The sequence below is a fragment of the Rousettus aegyptiacus genome, unplaced genomic scaffold (genome assembly GCF_014176215.1).
Source record: "Rousettus aegyptiacus isolate mRouAeg1 unplaced genomic scaffold, mRouAeg1.p scaffold_m13_p_3, whole genome shotgun sequence".
In the NCBI taxonomy this organism is placed as follows: domain Eukaryota; kingdom Metazoa; phylum Chordata; class Mammalia; order Chiroptera; family Pteropodidae; genus Rousettus; species Rousettus aegyptiacus.
In genome coordinates this window covers 120,732,288-120,759,552 of record NW_023416306.1, presented here as the reverse complement: position 1 = coordinate 120,759,552, position 27,265 = coordinate 120,732,288, and the positions used below count along the sequence as shown (strand labels likewise).

The 27,265-nt window shown below is 39.2% G+C and overlaps 1 protein-coding gene across 1 annotated transcript in view; it reads left to right on the top strand.

The window, feature by feature from the left end:
• Window positions 1-27,265, top strand: part of SHC4 (SHC adaptor protein 4) — a 107,315-nt gene that overhangs the window by 25,732 nt on the left and 54,318 nt on the right. Inside the window, exon 2 of the mRNA XM_036239564.1 lies at window positions 7,417-7,487. Coding sequence (XP_036095457.1) covers window positions 7,417-7,487 — 71 coding nt within the window. The remainder of the gene's footprint in view (window positions 1-7,416; window positions 7,488-27,265) is intronic.

Below are 27,265 nucleotides of genomic sequence, written 5' to 3'. Positions count from 1 at the left end.
TGAATGAACAAATCCAGATTTTCAGGCTTCTGAACCTGGAACAGAAGAAGGAGCTTTCATCAGGGTAGATGTTCGGGTGTTTAAAAACATGTTCACATAAATCAACCAAAGTTTATTTTGAGGAGCTACTGTGTGCCAGGCAGTATTCTAGGTCTTCGGGGTAGAGCAGTCCTAGCTCTCTGCTGCTCACTTCTAGTGGGGGAGACGGACAACAAACAAATACATAATCCGGTCAGCAGTAAGTACTCTGAAGAAAAACAAATACAAGAGGTTAGAGAATGGTAGAGAAAGGGAAGGTATGAGTAGGCCTGTGCTCTTGGATGGGAAATTTCAAAGGTGTTATGAGTTCATTCTAAGAAGTCAGTGGCAAGACCACCTGTGTCTCTTCCAGTGAGGCCTGTCTTGCTGTTTGTCTCAGCAAACTCCCTCGAAACTTGCTCCTCAATATAGCACTCTATTCCAGAGGTGGGTTCCCTTATCTCCATTGTCTTCTGGTCTAGGTTTTCATTAGATTGCTTCTACAACGAAAGGAAAAGGACTTTCCATTCCCTTCTCACATGATGCACATTCTGACTCAGACCTGGCACAAGGAGGGCTTTGAGCAGCTTAACTTCAGGGTTATTTTAACTGGCAATATACCTCTTTAAGAAGGAACACATTACAGATGGTCCAGTTAGGATGCAGGTTATTTTGAGACTTCCTGAACATCATTTCTTGGCTGCTTCATTCAAATAAATCATTTATTGCCCTGTAAGAGGTGCTGGTGATAATGATGACTAAGACTCACTCCTTGCCCTTGAGAAGCCCACAGTCCAGCGGTGGACGTAGACATTAAACAGATAAATTGCAGCACTACTGGGTGAGTGCAACCTTGGGGTGTGAGTGATATGCTCTGGGAGCCCAAAGGAAGAGCATCGAACTCGGCCTCAAGGGTGCTGAAGAAGATATCAGATAATAGTAATGATCTGATACTCATTCATTTATTCATCATCCATCCATTCACATACATTTCCTGAATAGTTTATATCAGGGCCATACACTGCCTGCAGATATTGTTTGTGTGGCCTGTTATTGTTATCGTTGTTTGATAATAGCTCTATTGAGATATAATTCACATACCATAGAATTCATCCATAGAAAGTGTATAATTCAATGGCTTTTAGTATATTCACAAAGTTGTGCAACCATCACCAATGTTACAACATCCTCATTAACCCCCAAAACAATTTTTTTACCCTTTAGCAGTCATAGCCCATCCCCTCAATCTTCCAGTCTTCCTTTCTAGCTCTGTAGATTTGTCAATTCTGTATATTTCATATAAATGAAATCATATAATATGTGGTCTTTTGCGACTGTCTTCTTTCCCTTAGAATAATATTTTCAGGGCTCATCCATGTGGTAGCACATATCACTACTTCATTCCTTTTTTATTGCCAAAGACTATTCCATTGCATGATATACCATTTTTGATAGCTCCATTGATCAGTTAATGGATATGTGGGTTGTTTCTATTTTTTGGCTATTATAAATATTGCTGTTATGAATATTTGTGTACAAATTTTTGTGTGGACATATGTTTTCAGTTTTAATGGGTATATATCTGAGAGTGGAATTGCTGGGTCATATGGTAATTCTGAGTTTAACTTTTTGAAGAACTGCCAAGCTGTTTTCCCCAGTGGCTCCACCGTTTTACATTTCCATCAGCAATGAGTGAGGATTCTAGTTTCTCCACATCTTTGCCAGCACTTGCTATTTTCAGTTTGTTTATTTGTTCTTAAAATTATAGCCATCCCAGAGGGTATGAAGGGGTGTTTCATTGTAGTTTTGTTGAGCAGTTCCCTAGTAATGATGTTGAGCAGATTTTTCATGTGCTTTTTTGCCATTTGTATATCTAATTTGGAGAAATGTCTATTCAGATCATTTTCCCATTTTAAAATTGGGTTATTTGTCTTTTTTTTTTATTGAGTTATAGGGGTTCTTTATATATTCTAGATTCAAATCTCTTATCAGATATATCATTTACATATATTTCCTCTCAGCAAAGGAGTCTGAAAGAGAATAATCAGAGGATAAAGATGAAGAACCAGAAAATGCTCTCAAAAAAGCCAAGAAAAAAGAGCAGATCAGAGTAAAGAGAGTGGGGTGGGTAGAGGTTAGCGATGGCAGATACCCTAAACGGGTGAGCCAAGAACAGAAATGGTTCACTAGAGTGGACGACGAGGAGGTGGTTGGTTTGCTTAAGCAATTTCAGTAGAATCTTGAGGCCAGAAACTACTGTAGTGAGTTGAATCATGAGTGGAAAGTAAGGAAGTGGAGACAGTAAAGGTTGTGAAGAGAATATCCTCCTCTCACTCCACCCTCCAACCCTTTTTTAAAAAATGGGAATGACTAGAAGTTATTTAAAGATGGTAGAAAAATTCTGCAATGTCTTCAGGCTACATCGGTGGTCTCTATCACTGTTGAACATTTATATCATGAAGGTTAGGTTAGACTCTTGTCATGTTATACTTGATTATGTACTGTTCTTCAGCGTTCTGATTATTTCAAAGTGCCATCCTTCCTTGTCTTATCAAGTGCAGGACCTAGACCTTAAGCCTTCTCTAGTATAGGGGCAGCCACATTCTAAGGGGAGGATTGTACCACTGAAAAAAAGGGATTTAACCCTATCTAGTAATTAGTAAACTGTGATTTCTAGAGGTTAAAGTGGTAGGCTTTATTTAATTGTTTAACTCTAAAACTATACTTCCTACTTATTTTTTAAAATATAAACAATACAAAAATGTAAAGTAAAAAGCAAAAGCCTGCCTCTCTCCCTTTACCAGAGTAATCACTGTTAACAGATTTTTTTTATGTATCCTTCAGACATGCCTTCTGAGGACATCAGAATATATCATTCTATAAAAGAGTTACGATAAGTTCCCATAAGAGAGCTATCATTCCTTCTCTCTGAAAACCTCAGTAATGTCTTTTTTTTTTTTTTGGAATGAATAGCTCAAGATACACATGGTCATGAATAGGCTGTTCACCTCTCCCCGGGAGCAAGTGGTTGAAGCTCAGACGGTACACAAATATTATTACTGCCTTGGGCATGAAGGGAGAGTGTGAGCTGGGAGTGAGGTGAGCCGTCTGTCAGGTGCTGAATGAGAAGATTGTCTGAGCACCGCTGAGCTCCGCCGCTTTCTCACCACCTCCCTGTGCCTCTAATAAAGGCCTTCAGTGTCCTCTCCCTGTCACAGGGTCAGGAATTAGGGAGTGCCTTCTGTCTCTTGTGTTACCTCCTACAGTCCCCGGAGAAGCCTGGATTCATGCCTGTTCTTAACAGGTGGCCCCCAGGCTCGTCACCCTCTTACGCACCTGGGTAGACCAAAAAAGAGTCAGTGGGAGCCAGCTGGATGACCCCCTTCTCTTTTTTATTTTTCCGTCAAACAAGGTTCATACACAGGGTCCCAGAAGAGTACTATGGACTCTAGAATAAACCCTGATTCAGTCTCACTGAATGAATGAAACCAAGCCAGGCACTTTCCTTTAATACGTCTCAATTTCCTCATCTATTAAATGGAATTAACAATGACTAACCTCATAGAAAGAAAAGTCATCTCTTTCACAGTTGTCTTATCCTCATGGGGCTGGGTTTTAAGAACAGAGACCATGTCTCATGCCGATCTGCATTTAATAAATGAATGAGAAGACTGTCATCCCAGTTTCTACTTAAATAAACCAATTTCTCCTCCCTCAGGCCTTGACAGTCAGCTACGATTGGCTTATGCAGTCATCAGGTACCTAAACAAAGAAGTGGATAGATTATTTTTAGGTGCTGCTCACTCCTTGCTTCCTCACAGCAATGGTTTCTGAGCGAAATGGACTGTGTGATTTAATGGGAAGGCCAGCTCCATTCTGGGCTTTGGGGTAATTGTGGCAACAATCAGGCATTGATTCCCTCTCTTCATTTTGCTTGGAGTGCTTCCTCCACACATGCCCAGGGTGGAAGGAGAAATATACTCACTGTCATGATCACTTCAGGCCCTGACTCACGTATCATCAGTAACTTCAGTTTATCACAATGAGGCTGGCAGAAGGTGTCACCTGTGCTGTTGCTGATGGACAAGTGTGTGAAGAAAAACAAGTTTCAGTGAAGGGAGGGGGATTGGAAGCAACGCCTGGGCCTGCCTTAGAAGATAGAAGATGAGGTGGTTAGCACCATGAAATGTGATTAAGAAGATTCCCTCTCTCCCTGTCTGCCTCTTCCACTCTCCACTAAAAACCCTTTTCCTCAGAGATAACCAACCCCCATTCCCACCCCCATTGGTGAGTCACTTCACTGGACTAAGAACTTCCCCTACTTAGACACTCACCCTCACATGAGGGGGCTCATTATCATTCAGGGTTCCGCCCACTACCCCCCAGAACACCTGAGGATCAGGGTACTGTTCTCTCTACCTAACACTTCACTACAAAACCCCCTCTGTTTAGGTCATTTGTTGCCAATCTCTCGGATGGGGGAATAACAAAAATAACAAACATGGAGGAAATAACAAAGAAATCCAGAAACTTTCCAAAAGTATCATCCTGGCCTGTAATACCTGAGTCTCTTTCTGAGTCCTCAGTTCTCCTGTACTCCTCACTTATCCACCAGGATGGAGAGACCAGTTAAAGCTTTGCCTCTTTTGATCTCTTCTCCCTCTCTCTGCTCACTTTAAAGATACTATTGAAGTTCAACAATGGAGGCTATATTTGTTCTTTCATCAACACTTATTAAGTACCTACCGTGTCCCAGGTGATGGGAATACAGTGGTGATCATGGTCCTTACTCTTGTGGCGCTTACAACCAAGGGAATGAAGACAGGCAACAAGCAAATTAACAAGCACACCTGACAGTCAGCGACATGAAGGTGACTAATGGGGGCTGTGATGAAGGGTGACAAGATGGGGCTTATCTGAGGTGGTGACATTTGAATTAAAACCTGAAGGATGAGAAGGAGTCCGTCCTGCAAGGCAGCGGGGGAAGAGCTGGGCAGAGCTAGCAATGGGGAAAGAAGAGGTGCAAGTGAAAGAGCCTGTGTTTGGAAAAGGTTGGGTGTATTTGGGGAATAGAAAGAAGGCCCGCGTGGCAGCAAAGTGCACAAGGGAAGAGTGACACAGATGGAGTCAAAGGGGCAAGCAGGGGCCCGGGGTCTAGGGGCTTATAGTATTGAGTTTGTTTTGAAAATAAATGCCAAGCGATTTAAGCAATGGTGGGGCAAGAGCTGATACTCATTTTTGAAAAATTACTCTGACAGAGTGTGCAAAATGTAGATATTGGGTCACATTTTCAAAAAGTATGTCCTTACAGGTTGAGTCAACTCATTTTGACTTGATGATTTATAGCTGAGGAGAAAAATGACACCCACTTCTGCACCAACAAAGAATTGGAAGTGTAGCCCATACCTTCGTGAGGAGTTCAGGGTTAGGTGTGCAGGAAATAGGGAAACAGTAGCTAAGTTCTGGAATAGAAGAAGATGCTGAAAGGCAGGAAAAGCCGGAGTAGCCTGCGAGGATAGGAAAACCATCTTTTCAGTCCACCTTGTCATGGAGCTTGGATCCTTAGAATCTCCTTTTGTGATAATTCTGAAATGGGCTTCCTCTCATACTCCCTAAATCTAGCTTTCTGTTCCTAATCAGTCTTAAGATTTATTGAACAGAAATCTTCGGACATCACTTATTTCCCCAAGGTACTCCAGCCTTGGAATTTAAGTGTAATTGGGGTAAAATAAAATATTTGAAATGTTTTTGTGCTATTACTAGAGACCCCAAGAGGAGTGTAACAAATAGGAATCTGGCTAAGAATTGTCAGGTCATTGTCCTAGTCAGCATGCTCACCCCAACACTGGGCTCTAGGCAACTCCTGGTGGACTGACCTGCTTTTGGGATGCAAAATCTACAGAATTTGCTCAGAATTACTACAAGAAGTGTCTAGGGAGGCACCCCCTGGCTTCTGCTATCTTTCCGCAGTGTTTTTGCCATTTCTGAGCAGAGGGAGGTTGGAAGGCTTCCAAAGGAAAGCTAAACAGGAAGCATATAATTTCCAAGGAGGCGACAGATCACTTTCAATCAGACTGCTTGGCTCTCATAACATTTCCAGGCTCATTCTCAGAGAAACACTCTCCCTCGTCAACTAAGGCTCTGCTGAGAGGATTTACTCCCACGGCCTCACCTGGCAAAGTTACACAGATGACTACTAAGTCTGCATCCCCAGGCTTACTTCCTCTCCATAACTCCAGAACCCAGTTTTCAACTGCCAGCTTGTTATTTCCTGGATAACCCACCAATGTCTTTCAGTCAGTGGGTCCCAAACCAACTCATCATCCCCTTTTCTGGCTTTCCTGTTTCTGTTAATGGAATCACTGTTCCCTCTGCTACCTCGGCTGGAAACATCTGAGTCATCCTTGACTCATCCTCCTCTCTTATTCTCTAGATCAAATCGACTGCCGAATCACGTAGTATCTGTTTCTGTGATGTCACTTGAATCTGTCTCCTCCTTCCTACTGCCACCATCCCTCCTCAGTGTGGGCTATCATTACTTCCCTCTCAACAGGAGCGGCCTCACTTATTCCCTCACTATTAACCCACCTTCATACTGCTGCTGACATAAGGCTTCTTAAACGTAAACTGATCACATCACTCTTCTATCAACAGTCTGACGTGACTCCCACTGCTGCCACATTAAATATAAAACCCTTCGAACTTTATAAGTCACACTTCCTTTTCCAATACTCCTAGTTTAAGCTAAATTTACTCATTCTTGCTATAAGATATAACTTTTTTCCTTTCTTAAACCTCCTTAATAAATGATTTTGCAAAAAATACGATTTTTTGTATTACTAAATCCTGTGTTGTCTGTATTTATACGCTTGTTTTATCTCTTTAGAAGATTCATTGTTTCTGTATTATAGTTTCACATTTATTTTTGCTTCCTCTAATATTTGAGCACAAGTAGGTATCAGGTGCTGCTGTTAGAACAACTGCATGAAATGATTTAATGCTCACAACAATTCTAATTGTATCTCCAGTTTATTGGTGACAAAACTGAGATACAGAGAAGTGAGTAATTAGTTCCATAACTAATAAGTGTCAGAGCCATGATTCAAATTCACATGGTCTGGCCCCAGGGTGCAGCTCCTGACCATTGGACTCAACTTTGTCTTTGTTACCTGCATTCCTGACATCATAGTTTGGACTTAGCTGATGTTTTATAACTGAACTGAAGCTTAACACATGTGTCCATTAAAGGTCAGAAATATCAACGGCAGGCTGAGTGTGCAAATGCAACTTGATATCAGGAGCTGATTTAAGGTGTTTCTCAGGAAATCACTCAGAAGCTAAGAGACATCTTTGTGCTATTTTTTTTTTCTATTTGTTCTTTTCTTTTTCTTATTTCAGTACATGGGCTGTATTGAAGTGCTACAATCAATGAGGTCACTGGATTTTGGCATGAGAACCCAAGTTACAAGGTAAGAAAACAAAAATATGAGGGGCTTTGTGAAGTATAGTTTAAAGTCACGAGAGTTTCTCCCTGCAGGGATTTTGTACAAGCCTTCAAAGTCACCATGGGTTTTTATTCACATGACCGGAAGGTACAGCTCGGATGAGTGGCTTTATCTTATTATGTAAGAGGTTTCCCAATCGTGTGATAGAGCATCTGCTTTTTATATAAGAACTGATAAGATGATGCAATCATAGAAATAGTTCCTTTCCCAGGTATCAGAAGTATTTAAAATTATGACTAGAAACAGGACCTTACAAAATCTGAGAACTGTTGAAGAAGTAGCCAAAAAGAAGACCAGGGGAGAACTTTCACTTTGGAAATCTCAGACTCTCCTCATTATGGCACCTGTGAAATGAGAAACTGTCCACTCCATGTTTGGGTCTCTCTCTTCTGTGTATGGTGAGCTGGAAGGAAGAGTTGAACTCGGGGGGAGCCTTACCGAGGATGGCCCCAGGAAGCTTAGGGGAGGAACCGGAATCATCACTACACTGTGTAAGTCAGAAGCAGAAATTCAAAGAATTAAGCCCAAGTTGAAAGCGAGATGGAAAGAAGAATAATTGAGTGCTATGACTGGTGACTGGGAAAATGGTAAGATGAGGGGATTAGGGTGAGAGAATGGATGGATGTGAGTGATTTAGAATGGAGACTTGGGCATCTGTTATATGTGGTACTGATGTGTGTCTCAGGTGCAAGCCACAGTGTCCATCTGTATCGGGGTTGCAGACCACCTCTTCCAAAGGCTAATGTTCTCCTTATGAAGAGAGGACTTTTTCTAATGCTTATCCCGTGGACTTCTAGGCCTAGAAAAAATGTCCCGTTGACCAAGAGCTTTAAGAAAAGGAATCTTATCCCTCTTTAGGAAAATCATAGCGTACAGTATTATATTAAAGACTCTAGAAGTCCTGTGCTATAGTTTAAAAAACTAACTTTGTCTCAAGATTTCCTGAAGTTATTTGGCCCCAGAATCCTTTTAATTTTTCATGTAACATAAACAAACATCCCATACATCCCTATTTGGACTCTCTTTTATGATGCATCTAAATCTGTCTTTCCAAACTTCTTGCCCATCCATGATATTCCCTCTGGAGTCAAACAGATGAAATGTAATTCTGGTGTGTGTGTGTGTGTGTGTGTGTGTGTGTGTGTGTGTGTGTGTGTGTTGGGGTTTTATTTGTTTTATGGGTTTTTTTTTTCTCTTGTGGTTGTACTCTTGGTGCCTACTTCAGTCCGTGGCACATGGAAAAGGCTCAACAGATATTTATTGAATACATGGTTCCATCTGACTATCTTCCAGGATTTAGAGATAGCTGCATTTCTTCTCCCCTTTAACTCTTCTCTTTCACATTCTCGGTCCCCTCGACTATCCTTCAAGTGACATGGTTTTGAGATCACTTCTTACCCTGTTAGCCCTCCTTTGGATATACTTCAGGCTTTATTTCATCCTGATGACCCTAAATCTGGAGAAAGCCTTTCCTTGAATCCTGAGCGGGTTACAGATGGGAGGAAGAAAGCTGCTCCCTGGGTTCCAAGAATGGGGGCACAGGACCAAGGAATGCCCACTGTGCTTACCTGGGGATGACTGATTTTGTGTTTTTTCATACATTCATTCATTGGCTCGTTCTCTTTCACTTGAATATTTGTGGAATGCCTGTTAAGTGCCTGAAACTTTTCAAGAATTAGAGATGCAGAAGCCTCTGACATCATGAGACTTATATTCTAGCTGAAGAAGCGGTCTGTGGCAAGGAAAGAAATAAACAATATACTTTCAAGTAGTAGTAACTGCCATTACTATAATAGTAATGCGGAGTAAGAGGATAGAGATATAGGGGGTAGGCTTTTAAATTTCATTTTATTTTCTAATTATAAAAATACTGTATGTTTACTTAGAACATTTGGAAAATACTGAAAAGCATGAAAAAGAATATCCCTCATAATATCACCTACTAATTTTGTGTTTTGGACTATCTTTTCAGTCTTTTCCCTATACATGAGCTTACAATGATTTTTATAGAAAATCTAAAAAATATTTGATATAATTTCTTTCATCTTGAGCATTTTCCTATCGCTAAATACTCTAAAGTGTCCTTATTATGGTAAAATTTGCATAACAAAATCTACCATTATAACCATTTTAAAGTGTACCATTCAGTGGCATTAAGTACATTGACATTGTTGTGCAACCATCTCTACCATCTATCTCCAGATCTGTTTCATCCTCCCAGTCTGAAACTCTACTCATTAAACAATAACTGTGCATTCGCTACCCCCTGCCTGTGGCAACCACCATTCAACTTTCTGTCTATGATTTTGATTGCTCTAGGTACCTCCTATAAGTGTAATTATACGGTATTTATCTTTTGTGATTGGCTTATTTCACTTAGCATAATGTTTTCCATGTTTATCACTAGGCCAAAATATGAATATCTTGAAGGCTGTTGATGTGTTAGATTGCTAGATTGTTCTGCAGAAGAACCATGGTAGTTGGTACTCCCCTCCTCCAGCCATGTGTCTATTTTTTTTGTTAGGATCTATTTTTTTAAATGGTTGTAAACTTGTAAGTCTATATTTTTCTATTGTTTAGTAAATGGTAAAAGAAAAATTTTTTCTCTGTCATCAGGTTTTAGTTTGTGACTCATACAAACACTGTAGGATATTATTGTATGTAATAATACAAGGATATCATTCCTTGTAGATGTGTCTGTATATGTTTCCGGCATGGCAGATTGTGCTCTGGGCAGTTTTGTGGAAGCTCAAGGGTGATGGTCTTCTTTTTAGATTTGATGATGGGGAAGGCCTCTTTAAAGGGAAAGCCCTGAATAAGTGAGGGATCCAGTCATGGGAATGTTTGGGAGAAGAGAGTGTAAGGCAGAGGGAAAATGGCTGTGCATACCATCAGTCCATAGCATCAACATTGACAAGGCTCAAAACATGGACATGTGGTTTGGTGGGAGTGTAAAGAGTGTATATCTTCTTTCAAGAGTGGATACAAAAAAACTTCCAGTAGGCTCCCACTCGGGGGATGAAGAGGCTGTCTGGATGGGAGGATCAAGTCAAGATGCCCAATGGTGCCAAATGGTTTGACTTGAAGTCAAGAGATTCCAGCCACCACTAGCCCAGGGACCTTGTCTATAGCGTGGCTTGAAAGCAATGAGGCCAATTTCCTCACACCAGGGCCAGTCAGCAGTCTCCCTGCTTCAGAATTGTATGTTCTATGCTGCCCCTTTTCAGCTTCTGAACACCTTCCCCAGAGCACGTAGAGTTTGAGGTACCATGTCTTGCAACTTGGCAGCAGACTTGGGACTCCCTGACCCAGATGGGAGAAGGAGAAAAACCAAAAAGGAAGGTTAAATAGAAGACAAGGGAAAAGATATATAGGTATGTCCCATTTTAAGGAATTAACAAAAACCTAAATTTATTTAACAGAAAATTATCACTTAAAATTCGCCTCTGGTTTCCTTTAGGTAGTAGATTCCTCACTGGTATTTCGAATAAAATTTAACATACAAAAGAAAATATTTTCACTTTTCCCTCCCAGGAGCTCACATATTGCTGAAAGTGAGAGTGAGCTTTGAAACTCTTTGTTGAAACTCAAGGTCTTATGGGATATTGTACAAGTGGATATAAGCTTAGGTATTAGTGTATGACACTAACATCTCCCTATATGTTACCTAAGTGAGAACATTTTTTTTGAGATTAGGTTTTTCCTTTAGGCGTCCCTCTCACTTTGATGTTAGACCGCTGTTTTTGATGAAGTACATATCTTCATATGCCACTGCATGTTTCTACCCCTGAGTAGATGATTTCATTGTTCTCATGTGACAGGCATAAGAAAATGGTTCACCTTCCCTGAAACCTCTAATTCCCACCCTGCTTCCCAAAAATTTACTCTTTTTTCTCTTTTAAATTTTTCTTCTTTATCTTGTTCTCCTTTCTTCTCTCAACTTCTATGTATTTTGATGTTTGGCTACTACTCAAGTTGTTTTATTGGATGTTATGGTTGAATCAGGTTTCAAATTGTTTTAAATTTAACTTTCACAAATTCACAAAGTTTCATTTTGCTCATAATCTTACTTAATGCAAGAAAAAAATTTCAATGGATCAGTTAGAATTCCAAAGACCAGAACTTATTTTGCGTGACCATAGCTATCTTCTGTCATTTACATCAAATATAAAATCAATCATGTGTGAATGCTGATAAATTTGTGTAATTAGTTGACACTATATATATAAACAATTGCATACAGGCTTATGTCCCACTCTGGTAAATGGTCTTACCATCTCTATACTAATTAATATGCCATTCCAGATAATAGGGAGACAGCAACATAATTCCTGGTAATAAAGGAGGAGCCATGATTAAGATCCACCAACTGGGTCAGCATTTAAAACAAAGGAGGAAGATGGAGTACAATTCTTGCCTTTATGAGGGACCTTTCCATCAATTGTTTGAGGGAATCTACAGGGCTTAGAACACAGAAAGTGCTCAAATAAAGCAGAGAAAAAGAAAAGGACAAGAGGCCACTTACTTTGAAAGCTCCCATCACACTTCTTGGAGTACCTTAGTCCAGAGTTAGTCCCCGAGAAAGTCCTGTGGGTGGATTTTACCATTGTTCCTCCATTAATTCTCACCCAGGCATATATCTTTTTGACTGATTTAGGACCAAATCTCAATTTTTAGTTATCAAGTATTCATGCAAAAGGGCAAAGGAAGAGGTTTATCTTAATAGTAAAGAGAAATGAGATCATTAGGAAAACAAAGGCTCACAGCCATGGTTGTCTTCAAAATGTTTGGAAAACAGTATCAAAAAGAAGTAAGAGGAGAAAATGAAAATTATGCTTAACATGATATAGTCATTTGTTCTCTCCTATAAAAATATCCTCACATGATATTTTCTATTTATTTATTTATTTAGTTGTTTGTTTGTTTGTTTATTTATTTATAGTTCTTTGATGTCACCACTTATTTGACCCCTTTTACCCTATCTACCCCTCCCTCTCATCATGAGTTAGAAAACAAAGCTAAAGAAAACAAAAAAACCTCATTAGATACACACACACACACACACACACACACACACAAATAAATCAAGTCACTAAAACCTAAAGCCTCACTCCCCTCTCTTGAGTAAGCTTCCACATCATACAAAGAAAAGTAGAGTCTTATTTCTTCCCTAAGGATGTCTACTTTTAGCATTTAGGTGGGGACCTGCCTCAGACACTGAAGGAGAAATAAACCCATCAAAGGCAAACCCTATAAGTGCAACTAGTGGGACAGAGCTTGGCTCCCAACCCTGAAGAACAGAACTTCATAGGAAACTGCTGAAGGGAAATTTAGTTCATCATCATAGGACATAATTTAGCCCAAGGGCAAGGCACACTCCTCCAGATCATTGGCTTACTACTATCATCTTTCTGCATTTATTGTTTTATATTTGTAATTCATATTTGGTTAAAAAAAAAAAATCAGCCAGACTAAGTGCAGGGCACCCAGAGCAAGATCTGTCCACACCAGGTAACTGCTATCCCTTTCGGGTCTGTGAAGGAAAATGAGGGAGCTGTTAGTGAATGGGTGGTGAATGCCCTTTTTGGGGGTCCTGGCCTCAGATTCATTGTCTCGAGCTTCTTATAAGGGGCTGCATAGCATAGATTATTTACCTGCACCATTCCAATCCACGGGAGAAGAAAAACCCTAACTAGTGTTTTTTGAACTGCTGCTGTAGACAATAAGCAAGTTGTTCAGGTGATCTGGTACTAAGCAAAGCTACAAGAATGCAGATATAGTAATTCAGAAGATATTATAATTAGACTAATTCCTCATTGAAGATGTTATTGCTCCTGAGCAGTGATTCTGCAGATTTAATTCACTAGCTTGAAACTTTGATTATTTGGCTTCAATAGGACATTAAAGGCAGTTCTTTGCAGGCTAATGATATTTCTGTGTGTGTGCGCATGTGTGCGTGTACAACTGTTAGGTGCAAAGCAGGTCCAGGATGCAGCTGTGCATGTGGCTTCTAAGAAACGTGAACATTAAGAGGAAAAGTATTCTGAAGAGGTCAAATTTCTGCATGTTAGGTGGCTAAATTAATATATCTGTTTAAACACAAGCTGGCATTTATCTAAATTTCCTGAGGATTTTAGGAATGAGATTGGTTGCAGCTACACATGGATAGGTGTGTGTGTCTCTTTGTAAAGCTTAGAGTAACTGAACGGCATCTGGTGTGTGGGTTCTGTGTTGACTTGTAAGGAGGCCATAGAGTTAGAAGTAGGATCGCAGCCCACATGGCATGCAAAATAAAGACCATCAGAGGGGAGATAAAAGGCCAAGTCTATTAACTTTCCAGGCAAGAAGAGAATGCTCCCCAATGAAGAGATTTACTGAGAAGAATGTTAAGGAGAAAAAAACTCAGAGGTTGTAGAATTCTAGTTCACGGTGGTCATGCCAAACATCGAAAACAAGCACTCTGCCTGAAACGGGATGTATATGGTTGGATAAAACTAGTTTCATTGTTCGTTGGTCAGGAAAGAACGTTCAGACCCCAGTAAAGGTCTGGTATTCCAGGGTCAAGATTTATGACCTTTGTTGGCTAGTGAGAACAGTTACAATAAAACGTAACAGCCAAACACTCCTAGACAAGCACTGGTGGAAGTGGAAGTACTGCTTTTCACACATGTGTAGATGTCAGAAAGCTCTTGCTGGAGGTTTTGATGTATTTGTGTGTGTGTTTGTGTGTGTGTGCGCGCGCGCGCACGCGCGTGTGTGTGTATACAACTACCACCTCTTCTAGTTTCAAGTTCCACTGCTCCCCAGTTCCTCACGGCTTATTTAGGGCTAACATCATGCTTCTCAGATATCTGAGATGAAATAGCCAATTAAATTCCTTTTAGAAGACTTCAAAGATCTAGTAATAAAAAAAGAAAATGTTTTCAAGCAATTGGGAAGGGCCCTGAGAGCATGACAGAGTTAGATGAAGAAATAGAGGGCATGAAAGTCAACAGCACCTTTTTGCTCAGAGTCAATAGCACGATGTCTCTCACATACAAACACACAGTTACTATTTGAATGAACGGTTGTAATATCAAAAAAGCATAGTTACTAAAGAAACCCAGAGAATGTGAAAAATATTTGCAAATCATGTATTTGATAGAGTTAATATCCAGAACATATAAAGAACTCATACAACTCAACAACAACAAAAACAAGCAACCTATTAAAACCTGGGCAAAAGGCTTGAATGTACTATTCTCCAAAGAAGATATACAAATGAGCAGTAAGACTTGAATGTACTTTTCTCCAAAGAAGATATACAAATGAGCAGTAAGCACATGAAAATATTCTCAACGCCACTAATCATTAGGGAAAATCAAAATCACAATGAGATAACCCTTCACACTAATTAAAATGGCTATTATAGAAAGAAAAAAAAGAAAATAAAGATTGGTGAGAATGTAGAGAAATTGGGAACTCTTGTGTATTACTGGTGGAAATGTAAAATGATGCAGTGACTATGGAAAACAGTATGGGAGTTTCTCAAAAATTAAGAATAGAATTACCATATGACTCAGCAATTCCACTTCTGGGTATATATCTAAAAGAATTATAAGCAGGGACACAAACAGATATTTGTACACTTATGTTTATAACAGCATTATCGACAATAACCAAAATGTGGAAGTAAGCCAAGTATTCATTGACAGATAAATGAAGAAACAAAACGTGGAATATTAGCCTAAAAAAAGAAGGAAATCCTGTCAGTTGTGACAACATGACTGAAACTAGGGGGAGTATGCTAAATGAAATAAGCCAGACAGAGACAGAGAAATACTTACTACATGGTATCATTTATATGTGGAATCTACAGAAAAAAGAACAAGTTGAACAACAAAAAAATGTTGCACTCATAGAAACAGAGAATAGAGTGATGGTTGCCAAGGGTGGGGTGGGGGGTGGGGGAAATGGGAGATGTTGGTAAAAGAGTACAAACTGTCATTTATAAGATGATTAAGGTCTCAAGATCTAATGTTGATCATGGCGACTATAGCTGATAATACTCTATTGTATAATTGAAGTTTGCCTGAGAGACTAAGCCTTTAGCATTTTCAACAATAACAAAAAAAGTAAATATGTGAGATGATGGAGGTGCTAATTAGCTTGATGGTGGGAATTTTTTCACAGTGTATATGTATATCAAGTCTTCATGCCGTACATTTTAAATATATTACCGTTTTGTCAGTTGTATCTCAATGAAGCTAAAAAGAAACGGAAGAAAATTCTGGTGCGTGCTACAACATGGATGGATTCTGTCTTAGTCTTTTGAGACTACTGCAACAAAATGCTACAGACTGGGTAGCTTATAAACAACAGAAATCACAGTTCTGGAGGCTGGAATGTCTGAGATCAAGGTGCCAGCATGGTCGGGGGAGGGCCCTCTTCCAGGTGGCAGATTTCTCCTTGTATCCTCATGTGGCAGAAGGGGCTAGGGAGTCCTGAAATAGCTTTTTATAAGAGCACTAATCTCATTCCACCTCATGAACTAATTATCTCCTAAAGACCCCACCTACTCTTACCATGACTTTGGGGGTCAATATTTAAACATAAAAATTTTAGAGAGGCACAAACATTCAGACCATAGTAAACCTTGAAGAAATTATGCTAAGTGAAATAAGATAGTTACAAAAGACAAATATTGTATGATTTCACTTATATGAAATACCTGGGGTAATCAAATACAGAAACAGAAAGTAAAATGGTGCTTTCCAGGGGCTGGTGGAGGGGAGGGAGTTAGTGCTTTAATGGGTACAGAGTTTTAGTTTGGGAAGAGGAAAAAGTTCTACAGATGGATGATTGTGATAATTACACAACAATGTGAATATATTCAATGCCACTGAACTGTATGCTTAAAAACAGTTACAGTGGCAAATTTTATGCTATGTATATCTTATTACAATTTTAAAAAGTTTAATTATTAGATGAATTATATTTTTGGAGTATTCAATATTATACAAATTAATTTTATTTCGTGAAAGAGTGTAAGCCAGCAAGAAGAGGATAACCAAGGCTTCAGGCCTGAGTTTCCAGCAGGTCCTACAGACAAGAGAATTTGGTAAGGAGTGCATAATGGCCTCTTTTAATTTCTTAACAAGGAAGCCCAATCAAAAGCCACACTAGCAGAGAGGGCTGCTGTAGGACAAGAGGAGAGAGCAAGTAATGTTTATTTAGCACTGCGCAGAGCTTTTGCATCTACATTCCCTTATGAGCTGCACAATCACCCCAAGAAGAGGGTATTACAATTCCCCATTTTAGAACAAGGGAAGCTGAGACTCAGAGAAGGTAAGTGACCATCCAAAGAACACACAGCTCTTTTGCTGGGGCTCAAACCCAGTTAATTCCACTCCATATCCTGTCCCTATAGCACTTATTATTTCCTAATGACATTGCTTTGGTTTGAAGCTAAGAAACTGCTTTTGTAGCTGTGAGTAGACTAAGATGGTAGGAGACAATTAAGGGAATAAAGGCAGGTCTGACTCATCTTTAAAGAACACTTTTAAGTGAAAGAATGACATGACTGTGATCATCATCATTACTGATGTCAGTCCTCTGTGGGGCATCTGATTCTTAAAATTTTTTTGTGATTTTTTTCCTAATTACTAAACATAAACCTGGCTAATTTGTGGGAGTTGAGAAGTAGGATAAAAGAGGGAAAAATCAGACAAATCATTAGAAGTAACCAAGAGTAACAGTTTGGTGTAAAAATTTTCCCATCATATGTTTAAAAACTAAAATGAGATTATATGGTGCATATTAATTTGTAACATATTTTTTTCACTTACTATGCCCATTTTCTAAGTCAGTAAGTGTGAGTAGTACTTGTTTCATTGGAACTTTAAGGTGAAGAAATAATTTTAAGTGCATCTATTTGCTGTAGGTGTACTTATTGAGTCTTTTTGGCTTTAAGTAACAGAAAATGACTCTGCCTAGCTTAAACCAAAAGGGGGATTTCTTGGGGAAGCTCATGGAACCTAAGGAGCAGTGAATGAATTTGCAGAAAGGCAGAGGTCTGGGCTTCTAAGGCCTCAGCAGCAGGAGTACAGACTCCCCATCTCTGGTTCTCTTAGAGATCAAATTACCAGATAAACTGCTGATTGGGGCCTAATCCTGGACCAGTCATCTTTGGGTTACATTGTGGCAGTATGGTAGTTCCATAATAGTCATAGGGAAGGGGAGCAGCTGGAGGAGGACAAAAAGGAAGAGGAGAGGAAAAAGCAGGAGGAGAAAGAGCCTTGTAAAATGGAGGTAGTAGATGCAGTAAAAAAAAAAAAAAAAAAAAAAAAAAAAAGCAGATTTCTACCTCAAAAGGAAAAGTAGACACATTAGATCAATTTCTTTGGACATTTTTTTTTTTTAAGAGAGAGATCAGAACTATTTAAATCATCCCCCAAATGCTCCATTAAAATGTAAGGTTTGCAAAATTGTTAATCAAATGTTTCATGTTATTTTAGTTAGTGCCCTAATTTTAGAATGTAATTTGATGAAGTTGCGTTTTTATGTAGTGAAGGAAACTTTGAGACTATATGGATAGGTATTGTATATGTTTAGGCCCCTTTTCTAGGACTTAGGGTGTTGTTTTTATATATTAGATATTTATAGAGGTTTGTAAAAAGGTCATTATTTTTGTTCCACAACAGGCTTTTCACAGTGTCTATGTTTTATTTGCCAAGGAGCCCTTGGTCAGGAATAAAACTCCCAATTATAGCATCTTTTCCATGGAAAATATGATCAACTTTACAAAGTGATTTCTAAAAATATGTTGTGGCAAAATCCAGGGCCTCCTAATTTATCCATACGAATCTATAGAAACTTACAGATGTGCAGGTATTACACAAACACGTGCACACACAAACACATTCTCTCAAATAGGCGATATTCACTGACCCAAGAGAGACTAGTTATCTATTTTTCCATGTCTAAGAATGAATAGTAGTGAATGAACTTAAGTGTTTGCAGAGAAACAGATTAACTCAGAACTTAAAATGCATGAGTGTTAAAGCCTATACTTTTGGGGAGACCCCAGTATTTTTAGCTCTGATTGCTGAATGAAATAGCTTTCTACAGTGATTCCCCCCTCTCCTCCCCCCACCCCTGCCTTCTTTACCATGTAATGCGTTCAAGTATCTCCCTTTTGTGGCCTTTTTTTTTTTTTTTTTTTTTTTTTGGTTTCCTTTTAGAGTCAGTACTGAATGCTTGTCCCATCCCAAGCATTCCCAAAGATATGTTGTGGAAGTGTTCTCCAGGAGCAAGAGAGTAGATTTCTAATTTTGATTTTGATAGACACAGTGGTCACCTCTTGGTCTGAATCATTTAACAATGCAAGTAGAGTAGTCCTTTGGAACCAATGTTCCAGGAAATACTCACACTGTAATTGCATGGGAGCCCCCTGAGAAAGTTCAGAGAGTGCCCCAGAGTATGTCTGGCTAGAAGGAATTGGGTCCCCTTTGGTCCGGTTTCAATGGAACAATCAAAAGGGCTCCATCATTTATCATCTTTGGGCTTTAAGATTCTCCATGATCCATGGGCCTAGTCCATGGGCTTGGCATTTTTCAGAGCCACAGTGCCTAGGATTATAGTTGGATCAATAAATATTAATTAACGGAAAGTTTCCAGGGCTTCTCATAAATCTTGAGATGATGCTGACAGTCTTGAAGTCTCCATGGTTACTGCTGGTAGTCAGAGAAAAGAAAACACCTAGATGATTTGTAAATATGGAATACGGCATCCTGAACTAGGGCTAATTTCAGAATGAGGAGATCTTAGACAGTTGAGTCAGGTCCCTGGCTTCATGGTAGGGTGTTTTACACATGTGCACCATTTGTATTGAACAAAGGAATAAAAATGAATTCACTGAAGATACTCATTTTGATTTAGAGAGCCTTGGAGTCCAAGAAGTTGATTCAGATAAAGAGGATTCCTCAATGCACATGGAACTGGCTGAACTTCAATCTCTTTCTACTTCAGAGACTTTAACATGGTTTCAACCATTAGCAATCAATCTACACAGCAGTTTATTATTAATAGTTACTATCATCAGCATTGCTATCATCACAGAAGTTAATATTTATAACATAGATATTACTGTTAATCCTAATGTGCCCAAGAAGATATTGAGACTTACAGAAATTATATCGTAGGTTAATAAGTGGTGGAACCAGAAATCAGATCTGATCGACTCTTGTTTACTATGTCTCAATCAAAAATGAGTGACTTTTAAGGAACAAAACTCAGGGAAATGCTGAAAGCCAGAAGTTACAGAATAAGGAAACATATAATCCTCGAGTTGGAATTTGGCTTATATACAAGATGCCAAATTCCTGGTGTGTGAATTCTCTCTGGAAAGGTCTTCATAAAGATGCTCATAAATCTGTAGGTGAGGATACTTTTAGTGCCCTCTTATGGTCTCTACTAAGAAAAAAAAAATCATGTTAAGATAGTGGTTCTCAAACTTTAGCATGCAAGAGAATCAGTCACCTGGAGGCCTTGTTTAAACAGAATGTTGGGTCCCATTCCAAGAGAGTTTAACTCAAGAATTTGTATGTCTAATAAATTCCCAGATGTCTTTGATGCTGCTAGTCCAGGGGCCACACTTTGAGGACCACTAGTATAAAGGAAGCCTATCCAGTGATTTCAAAATGAGGTCACCAGTTGGACCACAGATCATATGGAAACCCCTTATTTTTGAGAAAATGGTTTCCCTGGAAATCACAAAAAGCATCTGGATGTTTTTATTGTTTTGTTTTTTGTTTTTAAGAAAAGACAAGGACAAAGCCGAGAGAATGCCAGAGCAGCGGATTTTAATTCTGCTGTAAGTATATGTATATATAGCTAGAAAAAACAAAATTCATTAAAAACTAATCTCAGCTTGAGAGAGTCCTTTCTTTAACAAAAAGAAAGCTTTGTGGCCAAAGGAAAGGCAGGACAGTTAGTGTGTCTCTCCACCTGCCTAGCAGATTTATTTCATTTCCTATTGGTTTTCTCCTTGGGGAAATTGAGAAATGCCTACTGGGATAAGTACATAGCTCTGACCCCTTTAATTAAACATGAATTGTAGTTTGTAAGAGCTGCACCTACTCTAGGAAGATGTGTATTTTCATGTACGTGTGAACAATGAGAGGGTGGATTTTTTGATCCAGTCACATCATCTGAGCCAATTATGAGAATTTATCTGAAATTGTTTTTTTTTTCACTATCATCTGTGACGATACAGTTCCTTAAAATGGAAAGACATCCTCTAGTTATGTGTATATGCAAATGTCAAGTAGCATAATTCTAGCAGCAGCTCATTAGCAGGTCTTAGGCTGGATCTAGAAACACGCTCTGAGATGGAGAGTTAAATGCAAAAAGTTTACTGGGAGGGCTCTCAAAACTGACACCTTAGGGAGTGAAGGATGCAGGACTAGGCAGGGTGGAGGTTGAATAGTGATGCCCTCTCAATAGAAGCCTCCGCAGATCTCATGGGCAAAGAGACTAGGTCTTTGAACCCCGTTTTGATCTGTCACTAGTTGCCTGTTGCCTCTGGGGAGGGGACATGTCTGTGGGCAAGGTAACTGCCTTAAAGTGAGGACAATTTCTAGGGAAGGAACCCAGCTGTGAGCTATTAGCAGTGAATACTCCAGAGACTTGGGCAATGAGTACCTCCATTCTGAAGGGAGATGTGGGTTATATAAGGGAACAAGCATCATACTTTGGTTCATGTCATAGAACTGTCTAAACATTTACATATTGAACATACAGTACATTCAAGGTAAACTACTAGCTGCCATGGGGTATCTAAAGAAAATCAGATAAGCCTTTCTAGAAATTTGTAGTATCCATTACTACTTGCATGATGGACATAATTGGACCTCTTGTACAACATATTATCTATAGCATTCTAGTTATAACACAGAATACTCCACTGGGTACGAGGCATTGTAAAAAGTAGGTTAGACCCAGTTCTTAAAGGCGGCAGACGTTATAAGGACAAAGCAATAATAATGGCTAATATTTACTGAGGCGTTATTCAAAGCACTACTATTATTCTCACTTTATATATTTAAGAAACTGAGACATAGACAACTTTAAAAATTTGTATAAGGTCACAGGTTGTAGGCGACAGCTAGATTTCGAACTCTGACTATCTGATTGCAGAGCCCACTTAACCAGCCTTTCTTCACTCTCTATTATCATAGAGGAGTTATAGATAAATTAGAACTCTCAACTTTTTTCTCTTTTAACATTTACTATAATTTTGTACTTTTGTTTTTTCTGTATTCTGCCAAGCATATTGTACTGGATCATGTACCTAACATCACATAATGAAGCTTAGTTGATATATATAGATATGTTTCATTTCTCCTTATTCTCCCTCCACTGAGTGTTGGTAGGAGAGACAAAGAATATAAATGATCATTTAGAGTTTGTAAAAGGAATTCCATAATCCTTATATTTATATGGTAGAAGACTCATCTCTTATAAAACATAGCTTCCTATGCCAAGAAATTAACAAGACCACATCCAAAATACAAATAAATACTCTTTGTCTGTAAAGATTAAAAGGTCGTGTTCTAATAGGTTTTCTGCCATGCTGATAGCTGACTTGACCTCAAAGCCTCATATTTATTTATGGCCTGCTCCAGAAGAAGGGTCAGCAAGCCAGAGCCTGCAGGCCAAATCCAGCCTGCTACCTGATTTTGATTTTGCCACCTTTCAAGCCAAGAATAGTTTTTATCATTTCTTAATGGTTGGGTGAAAATTTTTTAAAAAGGAGAGTATTTTGCGACATGTGGAAATTCTATGGAATTCAAATTTCAGTGTCCATAAGTGTTACTGGCACAGAAGCAGGCACATTCATTTATGTATTGTCTGGGGCTGCTTTTTGAGCTACTGCTGAAGAGTTGAGTAATTGCAACAAAGGCTATATAGCCTGCAAAGCCTGACATTTTTACTGTCTCGCTCTTTACAAAAACGCCTGCCAACTGCTACTATTGAGTGGTTCTCAACGTTAGCTCTGTAGGAAACACTTGAGGGAACTTTTAAAACTCCCAATCTCCAAGCCCCACCCTATACCAATTAAATCAGCATGTCTGGAGATGAGACCCAGTCTTTAAGTTTTGTTAAAGATCTCCTGTGTTTTCCCAATGTACAGCCAGTGTTTGAAACTACTGCCTAGAGCATGAATGTATTTTGAGGGCAGATGGACTAGGCCTCGCGACATCCAGGTTGCCAGATGGGAGAGAGAATGCAGGTCACTCATCACCACACGTATGTGCAGGGGGTGATGTGAGTAAAGAAATTTAGGACCTTCAGATCCCTTCTGGTAAAAATCTTTTCTATGAGGAGATGGCAGGGATGAAGGGAACCAAAGGGAGAGGAGAGGATGGATTATACTAAATATCTATCCCAATGTATTGACTAAGTTGAAGACAGATTTTCCCCTAAATGGCACATCATCAAATGTACAGGTGGTGTAGCCTTCTTTTCCTACCTTAGCCGCTGGAAACGGGTGACCTAATTCCTTAGCATCCAGTAACATAACCATGTGGTTGATGCTGTAGAGCACAGAACCAGGCATTTTGTACAGTGAGACGAAGTAGAAGTTTTCATCTGCTGTGTGGTCCATGCATTGATCTGCTTCAAAATCACCTGGGAGTCTTGTAAAACTGAAGATACATATGCCCCACCCCAGACCTATAGAATCAAAATCCCTAGGAACAGTCCCAGGAATCTACATTTTAACCAGCATCTGGATTGATTCTTAAGAACATTAGAGTTTGATCACCACTTAGCTAAATAGTTACACTGGTGCAATCTTAGCAAGTGTGCAGTGCTCAGTTGTCTTACCATCATTTGCCATAGTGGACTCAACTGGCTACATCAATCATTGATTTCTTTCTAGAACTGCACACACATTTTTAAAAAGATGGAATTACCAGGTAAAATCTATGCCAAGTGGTCCTTAAAAAAGGAGTTAATTTTTTAAAAAACAGTAATGGAAGTAACATGCTCATTCCAGTAATTGCTGTCTTCCTCTGTGGCACACTTTTAAATATCTAAATAGTGCTAAATCTTCCTTTTTTGAAGATAGTCCTAATTTTTGTAGTAGATAAACATCACTTGGAGTAAAATGTGGTGAATAAAGTAGGTCATTAAGTCGGATCTGTTTTTTTTTTTTTAATGAGCTTTGACTCAAGTGGCCACATTGAATAGTCAATACACTTTCTAACTCCAAAAGACACGCTTTTATAACATTTTGAATATTTTGTCTAAAACAGAGCTGTTTTAGAAAAGTCCAGTTTATCCCAAAGTGAAGGAGAACAGTCTTTCGGACTAACAAATTTCAGTGTGTTTTGTATTAAATCAATCCCATTTCCCTATTTCATTTTTATAAGGCTAAACCTTTGAAGGCGTGTAAGCCATCAGTTTGTGGGTGTAGGTGTTTGCATTTTGAAATATGTGATTCAATACAGAGAATCATTATGAGATAGGAGACTCTCAGCACTTCATTTCCATTCACTAGGGAGACTTGTAGGGAAGGTGCCATTCTGGGGACCGGATGGTCTTTCACTTCATTTAAGTGCAGTAGATGGGCCAACATTTGCATCAGAGCCAAAGGGCAGAATCACTGCAGAGACAGAACAACCTGTGTTTTGTGGTTGCTTGAGATGGGTAGAATTGCAAATGTACTTTAGAATCAGATTTTAAATATAATTCAAGTTGAACGGAGTGGTGTGATAAGTCATTGTGAGAATAAATGCTGTGAGCAGTGTTGAAAGGTTTTATTTGACCACCCTGGGACCCAAGTGCCTATTTCTAAAATGAAAGGATATATTTTATGGGTTGAGTCTACCCTCCTAGATTGAATAGGTGATGCCTCTTGATAGCAGCACAAAGGGAGTTTGAAACTTTCCATTTTCAACTGGTCTCTGAGCATTGACTGCAATCATTGTGCGTTTATCGCCATGGAGGCAGGCTCATGTTCTAAAGTGCTCTGTCTTAGGGCTTGCAGAAATTTTGGGGTGTTTTTAATTTCACCAAGCTCAACGAAATTGAACACAGATCACTAAGCTTTGATGTTCTAAAGGCCAAGATTTCAAAAAAAAGAAAAAAAGAAAAAAAAAAAGAAAGTACTAGTTTCTCTGGAACAATTAGAACAACATTATACCTTGGAGTCTGCATTTACCCACAAGTCTCTTCATTCATCAATATGAAGGCCATTTGAGACATTCAGGTGACAACCTGTCTCTTCCACATTGGTCACTGATTCCTTTAAAGATTCATGTTGGAGATGAAAAGTAAGGTTAAGTCTCTTGGAAAATACAGGTGGTTTCATTTGCTTAAGTATTTTTGAGTTTTATTTCAGAAAGACTCTTGCTGTGATTAAAATTTATTCTTATTTCTCTTTGCCTGGACAAAACTGAAACTACTCCTTCACTGTGTGTGTGTGTGTGTGTGTGTGTGTGTGTGTGTGTGTGTGTGTGTGTGTTGTGTGGTGGGAGGTAGGGAGAGCTGCCTTTAACCATTCCAGTGGGCCATTTGCCTGGTTTCATGTTACATATTTTCTGGCTTTCCTATTTACTGAAAACTGCATTATGGCCTTCACTAGAAACTATCTGTCCCGCAGCCCTCTCCCCCATTAAATGAGCCACTTTGTCTTAGATTATGATATTGCCTTCCAAACTTAAAAATAAAGTTATTGGGGCGGGGCGGGGGAGTGCGAGTGGTTAGGCAACATTGCTTCCAGAGGAGCTTAACTGTTTAAGGGTTAAAGACACAGAAAAATTATACTTAAGTACTGTAGTTGCTAGGGTTTGATAAAGAAAGGTGGCTTTGTCTGTATGATTCGTTTGGACTCTGTTAAGACAGACAAAATATCTTTTTTTGGTCTTATGGTGTAGGCAGGGTTTTATATGCTTAAAAGCAAATCTTCATCTGCATTCTCATTCTCTTACATCAGCCCACTTCTCCCCTTCTCTCTCATGTGGCAAAACAATAAACAAAGTGTCCACTGTTGGTGCCGTGGGGTGTTTCTCCCTCTTTCCTTCTAGTACAAGCTCCCAGGGTGAAAATCTTTAGCCATTTAAACTCCAAAAATTCTGTTCCTCTAAGACAGGACGTTTGCCGAATGTTTGTTAGCTGGAGAATGTCTCATAGCAAGTCAGTTCTAAAAAGATGATACAGAAATGCAGGCTGAGCTGTGATGGCAGGGGCACCCCAGGTCCTGTGAGAAATCCCTGTTTGGGGTTCTCTGTTTTCTTTTTCCTCAGCATTTGTAAAGTCAACACTTTGGGTCGGAGGGGGTAGCTGAAACTTCAGAAAAGCATTGAAAGTACTATTTGTTCTTGAAAATATTACAGTTAATCTCTTGGTCCCAGTCTGAGGGGAAGAAAAGATCTTTGTAAAGAAAGGCAAAAAAGTGCGGGTATATTTCTGTCTTCCCCGGTTGGAGTTTCAGAAGATTTGTTAACATGACTATCAGCAAGGAAAGAATTTGAGAGGTTATTTTAAAGTGGATCTTAACCTGGGATCTGTGGATTCCCAAAGCGCCCACAAATGGTGTTCTGAGGTGGGGATGGTGGGCCCCCTGAAACTGAATAGAAAAGTTTGTATACACAGGCCTTTTTTTTTGGAGAGACTATCTATGACTCTCTTTAGAGTCTCAAATCCAAAAAAAAAAAAAAAAAAAATGAATAACTATTTTTGGGGGTATTTTTTCCTTTTTTAGTGTGGTAAAATACACATAACATAAAATCTACCATCTTAACCATTTTAGGTATATATTCAGTGCAATTAAATAAATTCTTATTATTGTACAGCTAGAGCTATTATCCAACCTTATAATTCTTTTCATCTTGTAAAACTGAAAGTCTATACCCATTAAACAATAACTCCCTATTTTCCTTTCCCTCCAGACCCCTGGCAACCACCATTCTCCCTTCTGTCTTTATGATTTTGACTACTCCAAATTCCTCATATAAATGGAATCGTGAAATATTCATCTTTTTGTGACTGCCTTATTTCACTTAGCATAGTGTCCTCAAGGTTCATTCATGTTGTAGCATGTGTCATAATTTCCTTCGTTTTTAAAGCTAAATAATATTCCATTGTATGTATGTACAGCATCACATTTTGCTTATCCATTCATCTGTTGATTGATACCTGGGTTACTTCTACATTTTAGCTATTGTGAATAATGCTGCTGTGTACACGGTATCCAATATAACTGCTTTTTAAAAGCAAGTTTATAAGAAAGTTTCCCCCTTTTCCTTTTGAGTAAAGTTGTATAACAAGAGATTTTCAAAATCTGTGAAGTTTCCAGTGCCTCAACTGACTTTAAAGTTCCGAGCATTCAGAGCCAAGCCCAGCCCTATGCCCAAGTGCTTGCCCACTTTAACCGTTGGGCATAGGGCTGGGCTTGGCTCTGAATGTTTTTTTTTTTTTTTTTTCCATAAGAAGATAACAGCCAATGCATAGAAAGCAAAGAACTGGGAAAGGCTAGTGGCATCCATGTGAGCCATTTCCAGAGTTGACCCCTGCCACTTAGCCCTATCCCCTTGGCATGTTTACCTCAGCCAAATTGACATTAAGGATCAGCCAAAAAGGAGCCCTCACTCTATTAGGGAGTGAGCGAGGGAAGGAAGGACACCCAATTCACTTCTCCTAAAGCCCTGAGCCTGGTCCTCTTTCCTTTTCATGTCCCTGGCAATATGGTCCCT